At 42.8% G+C, this 19,973-nt stretch overlaps 1 protein-coding gene across 38 annotated transcripts in view; it reads right to left on the bottom strand.

Annotated features, from left to right (window-relative positions):
- ECT2L (epithelial cell transforming 2 like) overlaps nucleotides 1–19,973 on the bottom strand; it is a 75,613-nt gene that overhangs the window by 13,599 nt on the left and 42,041 nt on the right. For 29 of the 38 annotated variants that reach the window (XR_011522672.1, XR_011522675.1, XR_011522673.1 and 26 more), the window contains 5 exons: nucleotides 18,581–18,673; nucleotides 16,974–17,156; nucleotides 14,765–14,868; nucleotides 13,360–13,485; nucleotides 1,392–1,478 (listed from right to left, as the gene is read on the bottom strand). Coding sequence is in view for 29 of the 38 variants with exons in the window: in XM_070559475.1 (XP_070415576.1) it covers nucleotides 1,392–1,478; nucleotides 13,360–13,485; nucleotides 14,765–14,868; nucleotides 16,974–17,156; nucleotides 18,581–18,673 (593 nt within the window). In the remaining 9 variants the exon portion in view is untranslated. The remainder of the gene's footprint in view (nucleotides 1–1,391; nucleotides 1,479–13,359; nucleotides 13,486–14,764; nucleotides 14,869–16,973; nucleotides 17,157–18,580; nucleotides 18,674–19,973) is intronic. The other 9 variants (XM_070559488.1, XM_070559485.1, XM_070559499.1 and 6 more) reach the window with 2 other exon arrangements.

Genomic DNA, 19,973 nt, shown 5'->3' with positions numbered 1-19,973 from the left:
ATTACTGGGACTAGGCAACTCTTTATTTTATCTGTACTTTTCAAACATTGTAAAATAAATGTCTTTACAATAGAAAACGATTGCAGTATTTAAATGCTTAAAATTTGATGGCCTTGTGGTTGAGCCTAGAACTGCTGATCCTCTTAGAACACCATTTCCTCTGTTACCTCCGGCACCGAGTTTGCCCCAAATAAAATATGACAAGACTAAGGGTAGTGCCATGTGGCCTTCACCACAATCTCCTGAACTAAAATTTAAGTGTAAAAAGTAATTTAAGAGAAAAATCAGAAAACTCACCCTGTTGGAAATATATAACCACACTGCTCTCAGATAAGAGCCATCTTTCAAACACGTGGTCTGCATACAATGCAGATTTAGACTCATCCATGACGGAAACTACATCTGCAGCTCACTTGGCAGTTTGCTTGCAACCTATAGTATATTTTTATGGGTATTTACATACACGCTTTTTTTAAAATATCGGAGTTATCCAACCTTTGTAATCATTTTGACTTAAGGTTTCAGCTGTCAAACTGTGCATTATTGTCTTACATGTCATCAGGTGTTACCGCTGACGGTCGGATGACACCATGGTGTCTACGGCTCTGTGTAAAGCCCATGCTCCCTGCTGATCCTGGGTGTGCTTGGGGTGAGCAAGGCTGTGCCCGTGAGCTGGCGTCTGCTGCGCAGTGGGAGGGCAGTTTGCCCCGCGCTGTGAGGCGGTGGTGGAGGGTGAGGAGGTGGGGAGCAGGGTTCCCGGTTCTTTTCCTCCCAGGTGTTCGACCTTAGGGAAGTCACTTAACTTTTCTAACTTTAGTTCCTCACCCGTACAATCTGGTCACTAACATCTACTTTACAGGATTCAGGGAAAGAAGTGTGATAACAAGTGTGTGCGTGTGTTGGAGAATGAGAGCACACGCACATGCTGTGCGTCACAGCAGACAGGACAAGCCCCTGCTTACGCTGCAGGCTCCTGCACACTCTCCCCTTTCTACATGGAAGGATGGAGCCGTGAGAGCCACACTGATTAGACGTGACATTTGAAGTCGGCCTGTGGGCTGTGGGTCAGTTGGGAACTGTGGGCCTTATGCCCCTGCGCCCCTTCCTTAAATGCTGTCCTCGTGTCACATTAGAAAGGCGTGGAGCAGCAGAGATTGCTGTTGCTCCCAAGATGCTGCCCCTACACCCTCTTGGCTCAGCTTTTTCTCAGTCCAGAATTTCTTCAGAAGACAAATCTACCAGTTGGATTCCTCCCAATTATCCTTGGGGTTTTTCCCCCTAAGGGAAATTTTCATGAAAAAGGAGAACTAACCAGAATAAAAGCTGAATCTTTTTTTTTTGGTCAGGAGCAAAACAAATGGAAAATTCTTATTATGTAATAATTGACTTACCAGCTGAACCAGCACCTCAAAGTTTGGATCATTTTGGCTGCGACTTGACTTTTTGTCCTGAGGATTGTCTTCCATGACATTTCTTTCCTGAGGAGTAAATGCAGACCTGGTTATTGAGGGTGGGGTCTCTGAGTGCCCACATGAGGCTCCCAGAAGTGTCTGCTTTCAGCCCTAATGACAGTGTTCTCTAGACACAATGAATTAAGCACTTGACAAATTTGATGCCTCTCTTAAAGCAAATTATGTTTTAAAAAATAACCCTAGCTTACTCTGAACTACCTTATACTTGAGAAGCTAAATTCAGGGCACCCCTTTTCCCTGGGAGCCGGCCTGCTACTGCTCCTCGGCAGCCGCGCAGGCTGCTGGAGCCCCACCCATTGCTGGAGACAGCTCCGGCTGCCGAGGGCACAGAGGCTTCTTAGTGTAAGAAGCCAGAAGAAAAAACTTACAGCACTTTATAAAATTCACCCCTTTCTTCATTCACCTAATGAAAATGTGTCAGAAGTAATTCACACGCTCTTTCTAGACCTGTTTCCACATTTAAATATGGTTTATTCTTTCTTCACTTTTCCTTGTTAAATGTTCTTGTGGCTTCCGTATAAATTAGCACATTAAAAAAAACAGCTGCACCCGCTGCCTGCAGCCCCCAGGGTCCTCTCCGCAGCGGAGCGCGTGTGCACGTCGGCGCTGCTGCGCGGTCATCACGCTGCCCTCCCAGCGCAAGGCGAGGCTGCCCGTGCCCGCGGTGTCGATGGCGAGGCCGGCCGCAACATCGTTTCTAAGCAAGGCTCCTCCCGCCCTCCTCTACTCAGGCAAAAGCGAATTTTTCCTTCGCGTCCGCGGCCGTTCCTGCTGGCCGGGAGCCTCTGCGGCCTCGCTCGTCGCCCCCCACCCGTCCCGTGCCAGCCCGGCGCGCGCTCCCCCTCATGCTGGAGAGAAAACCTGCTTTGACTTTCGACAAAATAACTCAGAGTTCCCATGAGTGGAACACTCTCTTCTTCCACAAGTAACAACAGCGCTGATTATTTATGTTTCAACCAGTCGGTACTGCGCAGGCCGGCACGCGTGCTCACGCCTTAGCGCCGACCGCCCCGGCGTCTCAGAATCCGCTTGTCCACGCTAGGGCTTTGCTTCACCTCTGGCTCAGAAGCAGCTGTTTTTTAAAAATAAATTTTTCTTTGTGGATAGGAAATTGATTTGGCATATTAATTTTGTTTGAACCCAAAAATGGCAAGTTCTCTTGTTTTATTATACATCTCTCATATATTGTACACCTAATTACTAGGATTTTTAGAGCCTACTTTTAGATTAAGATGCCATCCTTTATTTTGCTTTTACGGATGAATTCAGAGGAAGTAACAGGGGCGACAGACTTTGCACATTTATAAGAAAATGATTATTTTGGGTTGATGGGCCTCATCTGTCTCTCTCCATGACCTTTGATCACATGGTAGGAATTTTCCCCAGGATAGAGCACTGCAACCTCCAGAGACATCCTAGTTGTTGCTGGTGCTTCTCCTAGAAAACACTCAGCAGCCTGGATTAGGGGACAGAAATGGTTGTGAAATGACAGGTAGAACTCCGGACCAGCTATGATTCTGGCTGTAACCCATCATCACAGTTGTAATATATCAGTGCAACACTATAAACAACCAGAGTTGGTGCTGACTGGGCAGCAAGATGAGAGAGAGAGAGAGAGATGATAGATAGATAGATAACAGATAGATGATAGATGATAGGTGATAGATTGATAGATGATAGATGGATAGATAGGTGATAGAATGATAGATGATAGATGGATAGATAGATGATAGATAGATAGGTGATAGATTAATAGATAGATGATAGATGGATAGATGATAGGTATATAGATAGAAAGACGATAGATGATAGGTGATAGATTGATAGATGATAGATGATAGATGATGGATAGATGATAGGTCTATAGATAGAGAGATGATAGAGGGATAGATGATAAAGATGATAGATAGGTGATAGATTGATAGATGATAGATGGACAGATGATAGGTATATAGATAGATGACACATGGATAGATAGATGATAGGTGATTGATAGATAGATGATAGACGATAGACGATAGATGACAGATGGATAGATGATAGGTATATATAGAGAGAGAAAGAGATGATAGATGATAGATAGATAATAGATGATTGGTGATTGATAGATAGATGATAGATGATAGATGGATAGATGATACATATATATATAGAGAGAGAGAGAGACAGAGAGATGGTGGATAGATGATAGATGATTGATAGATAAATAGATGATAGATAATGATAGATGATTGATAAAATAGATTGACAGACATGATAGATGATTGATAGATAGATACAGAGAGTTCTATACATGTATCCATCTGTATATGTATACACCTATATGTGTGTGTGTGTGTGTCTGGTCCTGGACTTGGCAGACAAGCCCCCTTACACAAGCCCCTGTGGAAGGGCCTTTAAAGCAGTCGTCTCTCAGGAGAAGCCAGGCCAGTCCACTCCTATGGCTGTGGGTTGGTATGCTCTTCTGGATTAACTGCAGCAGGTTTAAAAATAAACCCCAACGTGTGGAGAAACTCAGCTTCTCTATTTTATCATAATTCAGCACATACGTTTAAGCTGTAGTTTTTCCTCCTGGGGTCCCCAACTCTGTTTCCTGGGCTTTGTCCATAAACTCTTAAGAGTTAAATAATAGAAAACCAAATAAGAACCTAACATATTTTTTCTAATTGGATTAAAAACTATACATATCAAAGAAATTCCTAGACATTAAGGAGTTTTGAATTTTGTAGTTTTATTACTGGCAGGTGATGTAACACCGGCAGGCCTCATCTCCAGCAATGAGGCAACTTTAAGCCTAAACTTTCTGCATTATTATTTTTTTGAGTTCATAATAGTTTACATCAATGTGAGATTTCAGTTGTACATTATTTCTTGACTGTCACCACATAAGTGCTCCCTTTCACCCCCCCGTGCCCACCCCCACCCCACTCCCCCAGTAACTACTGAACTGTTTGCTTTGTCCATGTGTTTGTTTATACTCCAAATATGAGTGAACTCATCTGGTATTTGTCTTTCTCAGTCTGGCTTATTTCGCTTAGCATAATTCCCTCCAGGTCCATCCATGTTGTTGCAAATGGGATGATTTTGTCTTTTTTCTGGCTGAGTAGTATTCCATTGTATATATATGTACTGCATCTTCTTTATCCAGTCATGTCTTGGCTATTGTGAACAGTGCTGCAATGAACATAGGGGTGCATATGCTACTTTGGATTGTTGATTTCAAGTTGTTTGGGCAGATACCCAGTAGTGGGATAGCTGGGTCATATGGTATTTCTATTTTTAGTTGTTTGAGGAATCTCCATACTGTTTTCCATAGTGGCTGCACCAGTTTGCACTCCCACCAGCAGTGTATGAGGGTTCCCTTTTCTCCACATTTGTTATTTTTAGTCTTAGTGATTATAGCCATTTTAACAGGCATAAGGTGGTATCTTAGTGTAATTTTGATTTGCATTCCCCTGATGATTAGTGATGTTGAACATCTTTTCATGTATTCATTGCCCATCTGTATATCTTCTTTGGAAAAATGTCTGTTCATATCCTCTGCCCATTTTTTGATCGGGCTGTTTGTTTTTTTGCTATTCAGTTGTGTGAGCTCCATATATATATTATGGAGATTAACCCCTTATTGGATATATGACTTACAAATATTTTCTCCCAATTGGTGGGTTGTCTTTTTGTTTTGATCCTAGTTTCTTTTGCCTTGCAGAAGCTCTTTAGTCTGATGAACTCCCACTTGTTTATTTTTTCTTTTGTTTCCCTTGTCTGAGAGGACACAGTACTGGAAAAGATGCTTTTAAGTTCGATGTCAAAGAGTATACTGCCTACATTACCTTCCAGGAGTTTTATGGTTTCAGGACTTATCTTCAAGTCTTTGATCCATTTTGAGTTTACTTTTGTGTATGGCAGGAGATACTGGCCTACTTTCATTCTTTTGCATGTGGCTGTCCAGTTTTCCCAACACCATTTATTGAAGAGACCGTCTTTTCTCCACTGTATGTTCTTAGCACCTTTGTCGAAGATTAGCTGTCTGGATACACATGGTTTTATTTCTGCGCTTTCAGTTCCATTCCATTGATCTGTGTGTCTGTTTTTGTACCAGTTCCATGCTGTTTTGATCACTATGGCTTTGTAGTACATTTTGAAGCAAGGGATTGTGATGCCTCCAGCTTTATTCTTTTTTCTCAGGATTGCTTTAGCAATTTGGGATCTTTGGTTGCCCCATATGAATTTTAGGATTCTTTGTTCTATTTCCATGAAGAATGTCATTGGGGTTCTGATTGGGATTGCACTGAATCTGCAGATTGCTTTGGGTAGTATGGACATTTTAACTATATTTATTCTTCCAATCCACATGCATGGAATACCTTTCCATTTCTTTTTTTTTCTTTTTTTTTTTTTTAAAGATTTTATTTTTCCTTTTTCTCCCCAAAGCCCCCCGGTACATAGTTGTATATTCTTCGTTGTGGGTCCTTCTAGTTGTGGCATGTGGGACGCTGCCTCAGCGTGGTTTGATGAGCAGTGCCATGTCCGCGCCCAGGATTCCAACCAACGAAACACTGGGCCGCCTGCAGCGGAGCACGCGAACTTAACCACTCAGCCACGGGGCCAGCCCCCCTTTCCATTTCTTTATGTCATTATCTATTTCTTTCAATAATGTCCTATAGTTTTCATTGTATAAGTCCTTCACCTCGTTAGTTAAATTTATTCCTAGGTACTTCATTCTTTTTGCTACGATTGTAAATGGAATTGTATTCTTCAGTTCTCTTTCTGTATTCTGTAAGTGCAACTGATTTTTGTAAGTTGATTTTGTACCCCGCAACTTTACTGTAGTTGTTAATTATTGCTAATAGTTTTCCAATGGGTTCTTTAGGGTTTTCTAGATCTAAGATCATGTCTTCTGCAAACAGTGAGAGTTTCACGTCTTCACTCCTTATTTGGATTCCTTTTATTCCTTTCTCCTGTCTAATTGCTCTGGCCAAAACCCCCAGTACTATGTTCAGTAAGAGTGATGATAGTGGGCATCCTTGTCTTCTTCCTGTTCTCAGAGGGATGGTGTTCAGTTTTTCCCCATTGAGTATGATGTTGGCTGTGGGTTTGTCATATATGGCCTTTATTATGTTGAGGTAGTTTACTTCTATGCCCATTTTATTGAGAGTTTTTATCATAAATGGCTGTTGGATCTTGTCAAATGCTTTCTCTGCATCTATTGAGATGATCATGTGGTTTTTATTCCTCAATTTGCTGATGTGGTGTATCACATTGATTGATTTGCAGATGTTGAACCATCCCTGCGTCCCTGGTATAAATCCCACTTGATCGTGATGTATGATCCTTTTGATGTATTACTGTATTTGGGTTGCCAATATTTTGTTGAGGATTTTTACATCTATGTTCATCAGTGATATTGGCCTGTGGTTGTCCTTTTTGTGTTGTCTGTGTCAGGCTTGGGTATCAGAGTGATATTGGCCCCAGAGAATGTGTTAGGTAGTGTTCCATCTTCCCTAATTTTTTGGAATAGCTTGAGCAAGATAGGTATTAAATCCTCTCTGAAAGTTTGGTAGAATTCCCCAGGGAAGCCATCTGTTCCTGGGCTTTTATTCTTTGGGAAGCTTTTCATTACTGTTTCAATCTCTTTATTGTGATTGGTCTATTCAGATTATCTGTTTCTTCTTGATTCAGCTTTGAGAGGTTTTAAGAGTCTAAGAATTTATCCATTTCCTCTAGACTGTCCATTTTGTTGGCATATAGTTTTTCATAGTATTCTCTTATAATCCGTTGTATTTCTGTGTATCCATTGTTATTTCTCCCCTTTCATTTCTAATTTTATTTATCTGAGCTTTCTCTCTTTTATTCGTTGTAAGTCTGGATGGCAGTTTGTCAATTTTATTTATCTTCTCAAAGAACCAGCACTTTGTTTCATTGATCCTTTCTACTGCCTTTTTTTGTTTGTTTGTTTCAATAGCATTTATTTCTGCTCTGATTTTTATTATTTCTCTCCTTTTGCTGACTTTGGGCTTGCTTTCTTCTTTTTCTGATTCAATTAGGTGTTGTTTGAGATTTCTAATTTGGGATTTTTCTTGTTTGTTAAGGTAAGCCTGTATTGTGATGAATTTCTCTCTTAATATGGCTTTTGCTGCATCCCATATGAGTTGGTATGGTATGTTTTCATTTTCACTTGTCTCTAGATATTTTTTGGTTTCTCCTTTAATTTCTTCAATGATCCATTTCTTGTTCAATAGCATGTTGTTTAGTCTCCACATCTTTGTCCATTTCTCAGCTTTTTTCTTGTAATTAATTTCTAGCTTTATAGCATTGTGATTGGAAAAGATGGTTGTTATTATTTCAATCTTCTTAAATTCATTGAGACTTGCCTTGTTTCCCAACATATGGTCTAGCCTTGAGAATGTTCCAGGCGCACTTGAGAAGAATGTGTATTCTGCTGTTTTTGGATGGAGTGTTCTATATATGTCTATTAAGCCCAACTGGTCCAGCTTTTCATTTAATTCCACTGTTTCCTTTTGATTTTCTGTCTGGATGATTTATCCATTGATGTGAGTGGGGTCTTGAGGTCTCCTACTATTATTGTGCTATTATTAATATCTCCTTTTAGGTTTGTTAATAGTTGCTTTATGTACTTTGGTGCTCCTGGTTGGGTGCATAGATATTTATGTGTTATTTCTTCTTGATGGGATGTCCTTTTGATCATTATATACTGCCTCTCTTTAGCTGTCTTATCTTGAAGTCTACTTTATCTGATATAAGTATTGTGACACCTGCTTTCTTGTTTGCCATGAGCTTGGAGTATCATCTTCCATGCCTTCACTCTGAGCCTGTGTTTGTCATTGGAGCTGAGATGTGTTTCCTGGAGACAGCACATTGTTGGATCTTGTTCTTTAATCCATCTCGCCACTCCGTGTCTTTTTATTGGAGAATTCAATCCATTTATGTTTAGGGTGATTATCGATATATGAGGGCTTAATGCTACTATTTTATCACTCGTTTTCCGGTTCTCCTGCATTTCCTTTGTTTCTCGTCCTGTGTATTTTGGTCTACCAGTCGAGTTATGTAGTTTTTTATGTTGTGTTTCTTTGTTTTCTCCTTAGTTATTATTTGTGTCTCTGTTTTGCTTTTTTGTTTAGTGGTTACCATGAGGTTTGTATTCAAAATCTCGTGGATAAGATAGTCCCTTTTCTGATGGCCTCTTATTTCCTTAAACTAAACCAATTCAGTCCCTTTCCTCTTCTCCTCCTAAGTTGTTTTTCTCACATCTTATTCCCTCTTGTGTTGTGAGTTTGTGGTTAAAATGACAAGATTATCTTTGTTTTTGGTGTTTTCCTTCCCTTTGTCTTTAATGCTATACTTGAGTATTTGCTATCCTGCTCTGATTCTGTCTCCCTATTTATCTCCTTACTCTGTGTTTTGTGATCCTTTTCTCCCCCCCCCCCCCCGTTTTTTTTTTTAAGGCATGAGGGCCTTCTTGAGGATTTCTTATAGGGAGGGTCTCATGGCTACGAACTCCCTTAGCTTACGTTTGTCTGGGAAAGTTTTTATTTCTCCCTCATAGCTGAAGGATATTTTCCCTGGATAGAGTATTCTTGGCTGAAAGTTTTTGTCCTCCAAAGATTTCAATATGTTATTCCAGTCTCTCCTACCCTGTAAGGCTTCTGCAGAGAAATCCACTGAAAGCCTGATAGGGGTTCCTTTGTAGGTTATTTTCTTCTGCCTTGCTGCCCTTAGATCTGATAGCTTCTTCCACATGGATTTCCATCTCCTCCCCTAGCTGTGGGAAGTTCTCTACTATTATTTCTTTGAACAAGCTTTCTGCTGCATTCTCCTTCTTAAATACCTATAATTCTTATGTTACATTTCCTAATTGAGTCAGCTATTCCTCAGAGACGTTCTTCATTTCTTTTTAGTCTTAGTTCTCTCTCCTTCTCTGTTTGGAGCATTTCAACATGTCTATCTTCGATTATGCTGATTCACTCCTCTATGATGTCCGCTTGAGCAGTCAAAGAATCCATATTTTGTTTTATTTCTTCCCTTGTGTCTTTCATCTCTAATATTTCTGATTGATTCTTCTTTATAGTTTCAATCTCTTTTGTGAAGTAGCTCCTGAACTCAAACTGTTTATCTGCATTCTCCTTTACCTCACTGAGTTTGTTGATGATAGCTTCTTTGAATTCTTTGTCATTTACATTACACATTTCTGCATCCTCAGGGCTGATTTCTAGGTGCTTGTCATTTTCTCTCTGGTCTGGAGATCTAGTATAATGTTTGATATTGTTAACGGGAGTGCTCTGTCTTTTTGCATCCTGGTGTTACTTGGTCACAGTTACCACCTGTTGCCACTGGGTAGGGGTTAAGAGCAGCATATTCTGAGCCCTCTGCCTTCCACTGGGACTACAGATGCTGGAGCTGCACTGGGTGGGTGTGGGGAGGGGCGCTTTCTCCTGAGTGATCGTGGGGACTTCTCGCTCTGCTCTCACTATCTGCTCTCCTGGGGTGTTGGCTGGATGAGGTCACCCCCCACGAAAGCTCTTGCCCCAGTAGGGAGCTTCCTTCCAGGCTGCACGGGACCTCGAGGAGCCTTGATGCTCCTGCGAATGGATGTCCCCTTCCCTGTTCCTTCCCTTTTGGAGGCCATGCACAGTCCTGGATCACACTCTTTGGGGAGGGAGCAAAGTTTTCTCTTACCCAGTTCCACCTCCTCCAAGGGGGGCTCCAGCCTCTGCACCCTCTGTCATGTGGCTCTGTGGGTCTCTCAGACATTTTCTGTGTTGTGTTTGGATGTCCTCTGTTGGCCCCTCTGCATTATTTTATTAAAGTGATTTGAGGGACTGGTCCCGTGGCCAAATGGTTAAGATCACGCGCTCCGCTACAGGCGGCCCAGTGTTTCGTTGGTTGGAATCCTGGGCGCAGACATAGCACCACACATCGAGCCACACTGAGGCGATGTCCCACATGCCACAACTAGAAGGACCCACAATGAAGAATGTACAACTATGTACCGGGGGGCTTTGGGGAGAAAAAGGAAAAAATAAAATCTTAAAAAAAATAAATAAATAAAGTGATTTGATGTTTTGGTGAACAACAGATTGGAAAAACTTAATTCAGTGTAGATTTTATTTGAATGACAGTGTTTGAGAGGAAATGCTCCAAGTAACCCTTCCTTCAGATGTCAGAGACTCCAGAAATGGTTCTCACCAATAGTAGGTCTTTCAAATGTAAAATTCACACTTTAAAGGAGGAAGGACCTACAGTTTTGTCTTCAAGTTCTCTTTCTCCAAAGAGGGGCATTTCTGGGGTCTGTATGTCCATGGTTAGGGGTGACAGCTTCACCTTTATGTATAAAGGTGGATGGAAGAACCCCAATAAGGTTCCCAGGGAGTCAAGAATGCCCCAGATGCTGTAAGGACTTTGGAAGAATCTGGAATGTGTGTAATGTGGTTATATGTTGATCACTCCTGTTAGTGCCACTGAGTTTACTGACAGGCACAGTCAAAAGTTAGCATGAGGGAAGCCATCTTTCAGAAAGAAGCCACACTGGAACTATGTATGACCCTGACTCACCAGACACCCCCTGTATAAACGCTTTAGCTTGCATGTAGCCTAAATAATTAAGTGCCTGTCTCCAGGGGATGTGCATGCTCTATTAGTTTTATGGCGCCAGCTTACGCATAAACCACCCTGCTGGCATAAGGCGATAACTTTGTTCTTTAAGTCTCCTCAGGAATGTAACAACCTCTAGGAAGAAAACCCTATGCTGGTATCCATGACTTGTGACAGAAAAAGAGATGATGTGGCATCTAGAGGTCTGCCACACCAGATGGTCGGCATTCCAACAACCCCTTTTCTAGCCCATTTGCCCTATACAACTGCCTCAAGATTTTTCAGTTATAAGACGGTTCTTCTGACGTTAGTCCCCCATCTTCCACCTTGCTGGCAAGCTCTAATAAAAACCCTTTCTCTCCTACCGCCTTGCCTCTTGACTGTTGGCTGGTCTTGCAACAAGTAGAAGACCCCTTGTCGGCAATAACATCCCTTTGGTGCACCGAAGAGGAATGGGTGTGACCAGAGGCCTGGGTCCACTGGTCAAAGGCTTTCACCGGCTGAAGGATGGGCAGAGGCCACATCCACCGTCTGGGAGAATAAGCTCCAAGAGTCTCAAAGAGATAGTGGCTGCCATAATAAAGTGAAAGGACTCTGAAAGGCAGAAAGGGAGTCTGGATTAAGACCTGCCTTGGTGTCCCTGATCCCTCCTGTGCATTCTGTGGACAGGCACCAATTACACCGCCTCATCTATTTATGTGTGGGCCTCATCCACCTCAAAGGCAGGTACTGTGTCTTTATTTTCCATCTATTCCCAGGGTCTAGGACAGTGCCTAGCACATGGTTAGTTCCTATAAATACTTAGGGAACTGAATTGGGAAGATGGGGATTTGACCTTTGCCTGAGAAGTCTTTTGTGATGGTTAGTTTTATATGTCAGCTTGACTGGGCCATGGAGTACCCAGACATTTGGTCAAACATTATTCTGGATGTGTCTGTTAGGGTGTTTTTGGATGAGAGTAACATTTAAATCAGTAGACTGAGTAAAGTAGATTGTCCTCCCAAGATGGATGGGCCTCATCCAATCAGTCGAAGTCTTGAATAGAACAAAAAGGCTGACCCTCCTGTGAATAAGAGTTCTTCCTGCCTGACAGCCTTCAAACGGGGACACTGGCTTTTTCCTGCCTTTGGACCTGGACTGAAACATCAGGTCTCCTGGGTCTCAGGCTTGCTTCCTCACACTGCAGATCTGAGGACGTGTCTGCTTCCAGACTTGCATAAGCCAATTCCCTATAAAAAATCTCTTTCTCTCTCTCTACATCCTATTGGTTTTGTTTCTCTAGAGAACCCTGGCGAACACATAGGCCACGAGTTCCCTGAAAGACAGACTGGGGGTGGAGCACAGGGAAGCAGGGCCCTGAGCCTAAAGGGCTTAGATGTCCCTGGAAGCGTGTTTATTAAGACTCCCCTGAGGGAGGATGCTGTGGTTGGGAAGGATAAGCCGCTTGGGGAATGGGGTTCGACGAAGGGACACGCTCTGGGGACAACAGAGGGGCGGCTCTGCACAGCCGCAGGCCTTTCGCTCTGCTGGGCGGGCTGGGGTTCGGGGCAGCTTGCGGGGACGCTTCCCCCACTGGTGCTCCTTTCCCCGGCCCTGGGCTCTGCTCCCTCTACAGAAGTGAGGACAAAGCTCCCAGGCAGCAGGCGAACAGGGAGCGACTTCTCAGGCCTGCACCCAACAACAGTCTCCATGGCCAGCTTGTGTTGGGGGTGGAATGCCAAGCCTTCCATCATCAAAGATAGGTGATTTTTCTATGGGCACAAAACAACATTTTCATAGAAATCAGCTCTCTGAATGACGATGCAATGTGCAATGTTTCCTGAATCCTATTTCACTAAGCAAGAATGTAGGGACTTTGAACATGGCACTGGCAAAATTATTCTGTTTTGCGTGGACAACTAACTTCATACCCACTTTTTTTTTTTTTAATGAATTTGAATCTCAACTAAGAAAAAAAGAACCATTCTTAATTTCACAAAAACACGTGTCCCGGGCTGCAAATGAAAAAAATAAGTTCTCTTTGGGTTAATTCAGGACTCAGCTGCATAAGTGGCAAATGTGTGTTTCTCCCCGTAGCCAAGGGCGCTGCCTGGTCCACACAGGCCGCTTTGCTTTTAAGTGGCTTTCAGTGAAACTACAAAACACTCTTTTTATAGTAACCCATGACAATGACGTTCTCATGAGGCACGACAAGCTGAAACCTTTCCAAGCAGAATCACCGTTGCTGTCCGTGAATCTCCTAAGCGCGCGTCTAACTGCGGGGAGGCGACAGCCTTACCTTCGCGGATGGACCGGAGGCCGCCTCGGGGCCACGTTCTGTCAGGACAACATTTCCTTCCAAATCTTTGCTCTTTTTACTACAATTCTTCAGCAGAAAATATGACAAAAACTCCAGAGGTTTGTCCTGAAAAATCCACCCCCCCAAAAAAGAATTCGTATGTAAAACATTCGTCCGAAATACAGGCCATCAAAAGCGCAGCAGCAAAGACACACACTCGCGGGCGGAGTTGTCCGCTCCCTCCGCACCGAGAGCCGAAAGCGGGGTGCTTTCTGCTCAGTCCGAGGCAGTACGCCCTTCTAGTTAACCTCGCCACGGCCCGGCCCAGGCGGCCTCGCGGGCCCGGAGCAGCCTCGTCTGCGGAGAGGCGCGGGTCCCCCGGGCCGCGGGTGCGCGCCCGCAATTCCGTCCCCCGGGTGATCCTACAGTAACCAGGCGGCAGCGAGTACGCGGAGCCCGCCCCACCACGTGCAGTGATTCTTCGGCGTCTGGGAACAGCGAGGCTCTGCCGAGGCCGCAGGTCGCCCCTCTGAACACCCCGCCCGTTTTCCCAGCGGCTCGCGGGGCCTCCCCCCGGCTGCGAGGGCGGCGGGAGCTCGAGGGGCCAGGCCGGAGGGGGCGCGGTCGCCGGGGAAGGCGGGTGGGCTCCGCGCAGACACGGCGCACGAGGAGGCGCGCAGAGACGCCGCGACGTCCGCCCTCGAGCGCACCGCTCCGGCGGAGGGCAGGGCTCGGCGTCCTCCGCCGGAAAACGACGGGCCTGTGCAGTGTCGGGATTGGGCATCAGCCCCTCTGTGCCCGCCCCCCCACCCCCGCGGCCTGCTGCCCTCTCGGGCCTGCGCTGCGCACGGCCCCTCCCGCCGCTCCCGACCCTGGACGGACTCTTCGGGGGCGCGTCCACACCCGTCCCTGATGAAGGTGCTCCTTCAGGGCCGTGCCTGTCCCCGGCCCGGGGAGCGATCTGCGCATCTCCGGTCCTCCCTGCTGCTTCCTCTCTCACCCAGCCTCCTTTGCCCCGCATCTTTTTGTATCTGGTTTCACACTGTCTTAGTTTTTCTGTGGTACAATTGATTGTTTTAACTGTTGAATCATGTTTATGTAAATATAAAGCTACTAACGTGTTTTTATAAGAAGTCACTTCTGACTGAAATTAATCACAAGACAGAAAATACCGCAGAATGTCATCAACTCTAAATAAGCCAGAGGGTGGTCCTATGTGTCTGCTTTGTGTGCCTAATCCACCTTGGGCCCAGAATCTCAGCGGCTATCTTTATAAACTGATGTAGTTTCTCTGAGGAATTGTGCTCCTAAAGGGATAAACTAGTAAAAAGAACAATAAGTAGGAACTAAAAATGTATTTAAGAGTTGGGGCTTTTGTATAACTTTTATTCAAAGAAACACTTACAGAGTTTTCTTTTGAAAGTTCTGTCAATCCTTCTGCCAGAGCTTGTGCAATTCCTTGGTTATTCAGAATGTTAGCCATATTCATGGTGTCAAATACAAATTGCCCTGTAAATATAAGGCCATGTGCCCAGTAATTAATTTATGTAAGAGACCTGATCAAGAAGAAAAACCAGTCCTCGCAGTTGCTTGTTAGTGGATAAAAATGTAAGAATAAGAATAAAAATCCTATTATGCCATGAGGATCATCTACCACGATAAAATGTAAGATGAGCAAAAGCCACTGAATGGGCAGCATAGTGCAAGCACCACCCCGGCAAAGCTGATATCGACCGAAATCTATAAACTGGACAACAAGCAAGAACACTCAAAAGTGAACCTTATAAACTGAAAGTTGAGATTCTCAATTCTACCAAAAGTTGCTCCACACGTATTCCTCTTTATCTCTGTGCTCAAATGCACAGATATTTTAAGTCCATAGGAAATAACATACAAACACACACAGACGTCTTTTACATTTTTGAAATTTTGAACAACTTGCTTTTATGTGAAAACAATTTTCTTCCATTTGACTTATTGCTTACATATATCATCAAAAAAATACTTCTATCTTTAAAAGTTAATCTTTCCACCTTTCTCTCTAGTCCTTAATATCTGAAAGAACAGAAAAATAAGTCCTCCCTGTTTATATAGCCTCATAACCAACTTTAAATATCGGCTGACAACCATACTAAATACGGAAAAATTAAAACCAAGAAAACAAATCCCCATTTTGGAGGCATTTATGTAAATAATGTATGATGTATGTTGACGGATGAAGTATCTGCATGCATACTTGTATGCTACACTCCTGTGTAGACAGCAACCATGTGACAGATGTCAAACAGGAGCAGGGCAGGGGGAGGGAAGAAAGAAGTAAGGCATAGCTGTACGATGAATTGACATGGTGTTTCAGTCAGATGGGAAGAGTTAGGGAAAAAACTGCATAGGTAGTTAAAGACAGGAAGAAAACATATTTAACTAGATATTTTTAAAACACTTCATTTTAAAGAATTGACTGATTTAGATAAAGATCCAAAGTTGAGCAAGGAAATTGTTTCCAAAAGACTTTTTGTGATAAAGTATGATATAAATGAGAAAATAAATTCAGTGATTTCCATAGGCTCAGTGGAGGACCACGGAACCCATAACCAAATTATGTATTTTGGATAGAAAATAAATAGAACTTAATTATAGAGCAATTTAAGTAATGAGTGCTGTAGTCTAAGAGATGCTTAACTGGGATGTTGGTGCTTAACTTTCAGAGCAAATTGTAGTGGGAAAGGACAGAGCTCTCTGGCTTAATAAGCCTCAAGTTTTGTAGGTAAATAACCACTGACATGGGATTAATGAGATGGTAAAACATGAAATCAGGAACTAGCTTCAGCGTTTTGAAGATGAACATATTTGTTCTTCGTGGATATTCATTATATTTGAAAGGAGATATGAAGAACAAAGGGAATAAAGTTTTACTGAAGATTTTTTTTGCAATGAAACTTTCAGTAAGGCTATTTTGGAATTTTGAAAACTGCTTTTAAGTGCACTTCTTTTTTTTTTTTTTCCCAGAAGATTAGCCCCAAGCTAACATCTGCTGCCAATCTTCCTCTTTTTGCTGAGGAAGACTGGGCCTGAGCTAACTTTTTTTTTTTTAAAGATTGGCACCTCAGTTAACATCTGTGGCCAATCTTATTTTTTATTTTTCTTCTCCCCAAAGCCCCCCAGTACATAGTTGTGGATTCTAGTTGTGAGTGCCTCTGGTTGTGCTGTGTGGGATGCTGCCTCAGCATGGCCTGATGAGCAGTGCTATGTCTGCCTCCAGGATCTAAACCAGGGAAACCCTGGGTCACAGAAGCGGAGTGCATGAACTTAACCACCCAGCCATGGGGCTGGGCCTTGAGCTAATATCCGTGCCCATCTTCCTCTACTTTATATGTAGGACACCTACCACAGCATGGCTTGCCAAGCGGTGCCATGTCTGCACCTGGGATCCGAACTGGTGAACCCCAGGCCACCACAGCAGAACGAGCAAACTTAACTGCTGTGCCACCGGGCTGGCCCCTTACTGAAGATGTTTAAGAGTCGACTTTCCTTGGGCCATTCCCACATGCATATTCACTCTGGATATGCAACAAACTTCATAAGTTACCCACAGCAGAAGTAGCAAGAGTTCTTACCTATCATCCTGCCGCTGATGTTTTTCTGCAACTCCTTGAAGAGAGGACTCAACTGTTTCCTTGCTGATTTCAAGGTGTCTTCCAGGAAGTCCGTGAGGCTGGACCACACCTGCAGCTTTGATTCACTGAAGTAGATGGAAGGGGGCGCTCTTTCCCATGGTCGTCCCAGCCAGTCACTAAGAACTGAATTGTTTTCTTCTTTTATTATTGCAGATTTTAGCACAGATGAAAGAATTCTACTTCTTGTTAACAGTACAAAAAAACTTAGCTGTACTTATAGTAGGCTTATTATCTTTTCTCATTAGAAGACTAAGATAAACACATAGTCTACTTTCAAAGGTAAAATTGGAAACTCAAAAAGGATGCAATGAATAATTTCAAATGTCTATCTACTCTTTGATAGACAAGGTTGACGTTTTATGTTTTAAATCGAAAGTTAAATAGCTGCTGAATCTGTGCATCGGGAAGCAAAGTGGGCATCTAAGAATACGTGTTTCATGCTTACGTCCACAAGCCTCTCTCTACAAAAATCTCCACATGACAGTAGTGGGCGATTAAATTTCTCTCCTTGAAAATCAATTACTGATACAGTGCCACATTAAATTTGATTTTCTGTCCTGAACAGATAGACAGACTTGTTTGATTTCCCTCCCCCATTTTTATTGATCAATATGAAAATCTTTATAACGTGTTCTGCTAGCAGGGGAAGAAGAAGAGAGGGAAAAGGAACAGGAGGATGAGGAGAGAGAGCTGGAGAAAAAGAAGAAAGCCTGTCCCGTAAACAGCAGCGTCTGTGCCCTGCTGTGCTCTGCTCAGCCGGTTCTTCTCTCCACAGGCCAAATGTGCTACCATTGGGTGCTGTTGCTGCATCAACTAAAATTAACAAGTGACTTCTGTTACCAAACTCTTAGGTCACACTGCTTTTCGTGGTATCGACATGGATCTTTTTTCCCTTACAAGTTTCCCAAGCATGCCGGCTTTCCCAGTCTTCAAAGGCCCCTGGCACTTGCTATTCATTCCAAGCCCTTGACAGGTGGTGAGGGAGTTTTAAAGGGGAAACGATTACACTATTGTAGCAAAGCAATTTGGTTCTCTTGCCAGTCAGCCGGTGTTACACTGTGATCCAATATTTGCAGCCTTAGGATCTAAATGAGACTTTGCTTTCAGGGGTATTTTATCTTTGTTTCTTCTCTCAGATAATGCTACTGAAGTGGGGCCTGAGCAGGGTCTGCACCATCTTTTTATAGCTGCAATTCATTTCTTCAAATGAAACCATTTGGTTATATTTTACTAAGAAAAATTATTCTTTGTGCTTCTTATTTTTCTAGATTGGCAACTATAAATCTTTGTTAAAGATGATGTTTTCAACAGAGTTTTTGCAAATGATGATTTGAAGCAAATATTTACAATAACTAATCCCGTCCTAAGCAAATGACTGAGTGAAAAGAGATGACAGTTTGGGAAGTGATAGCGTTTCTTCAGAGAAGAAGTGGAAGACAGTAAATGACATTGGCCAGAACCAGTCTGATTAGCTGTGCTGTGTCTTTTGGCGAACCAGGAGTTGGTGGATGCTACTGGGCTGGTGTTCAGCCCCCACATGCACTTACTGTGTTGGTAAGAGCCAGTAGCAATCCCAGTGGGGGCGGTAAACAACGTGCCGGTCAGCTGAGACAGCTGTGAGAGAACTTCCATTCCTGCCTCTGCAGTCAAAACACTTTCATTAGTTTACTCACAGGTTTTGCCACGGAACAGTGAAGTGCTACTCAGGAGCACTCACTGCTATTCAGGCCAAGAAAGGCCACGGCCAGTTATCATCTTCAGTTCAAACCCCTCACGGAGCAGTCCACCAGACTTTACAGTCCAAACACTGACTTCCAAGGACTGAACAAGAGGCGGAGGGAGAAGGTGCGGAGTTTGACCTGGTGCTTATCTTCCAACTTGGAATACTCGGGCCAAAGACAGAGAAAAGTACACATATGTTTTCTAAAATGGTCTGCCTCTACGGGAAAGTCCCCTTGTAAGAGGATAGATTTTAAACTGTTAAACACAGGATGGAATACAATGGTCAAAATTTGGTATTAATTTCATCCCTTCTTCAGCGATCCAGCATAGAGACTGAATCATTGAATTCAGCATATAGAGTGAATTACTTCGAATGAAACTAATACACTGGGTAATATATTTTAGTTCTTTGTGGTCCAAGAATAAATAATTACTCCAAACTGCTTCAGTTGCTGGAACCAGATGGCAGCAGCTGAAAGGCAGGGATGTCTCTCTCTCACTGGTGTCTAACGTTTTCATTGACAAATAGATCAATGAAACCAAATAGAGTCCAAAAATGTACCCATACATACATAGTCAATTGATTTCAACAAAGACAGAAATGAAATCCACTGGGAAAAGGATAGTCTTTATAAGGAATGGTGCTGGAACAAATTAGATATGCATATATTAAAAGAAAAAAAATCTTAATCCATACCTCCCATTCTATTAAAAAAAAACAAATCAAGTGCATCACAAACCTAAATGTCAAACATAAGTCTACAAATAATTTAGAAGAAAACATAGGAGAACATTTTTGTGACCTTTGGTTAGGTAAAGAATTTTTAGATATGACACCAAAAACATGATTTATAAAAGAAAAAATTGACCCATTTGACTTTATCAAAATTAAGAATTTCTTGTCTTCAAAAGGAACTGTTCAGAGAAGGAAAAGATGTCATAGGCTAGGAGAAAATATTTTCAAGTCACTTTTCCAAAATACATAAAGGTCTCTCAATAAGAAAACAAATAATCTAATTTTTAAATGAGCAAAAGATTTGAACAGACACTTCACCAAGGACAACAAATGAATGGCAAATAAGCACATGAAAAGATGCCCAGCCTCATGAGTCATCAGGGAAATGCAAATTAAAACCACAATGAGTTACCAGTACACAACCATTTGAATGGATAAAATTAAGAAGACTGACCATATTGGTGTTGGAGTGTTGGACAACT

This window comes from Equus przewalskii, chromosome 9 (assembly GCF_037783145.1).
Source record: "Equus przewalskii isolate Varuska chromosome 9, EquPr2, whole genome shotgun sequence".
NCBI classification, from domain to species: domain Eukaryota; kingdom Metazoa; phylum Chordata; class Mammalia; order Perissodactyla; family Equidae; genus Equus; species Equus przewalskii.
The sequence above is the reverse complement of the archived record's forward strand: the minus strand, read 5'-3'. Positions and strand labels throughout refer to the sequence as shown.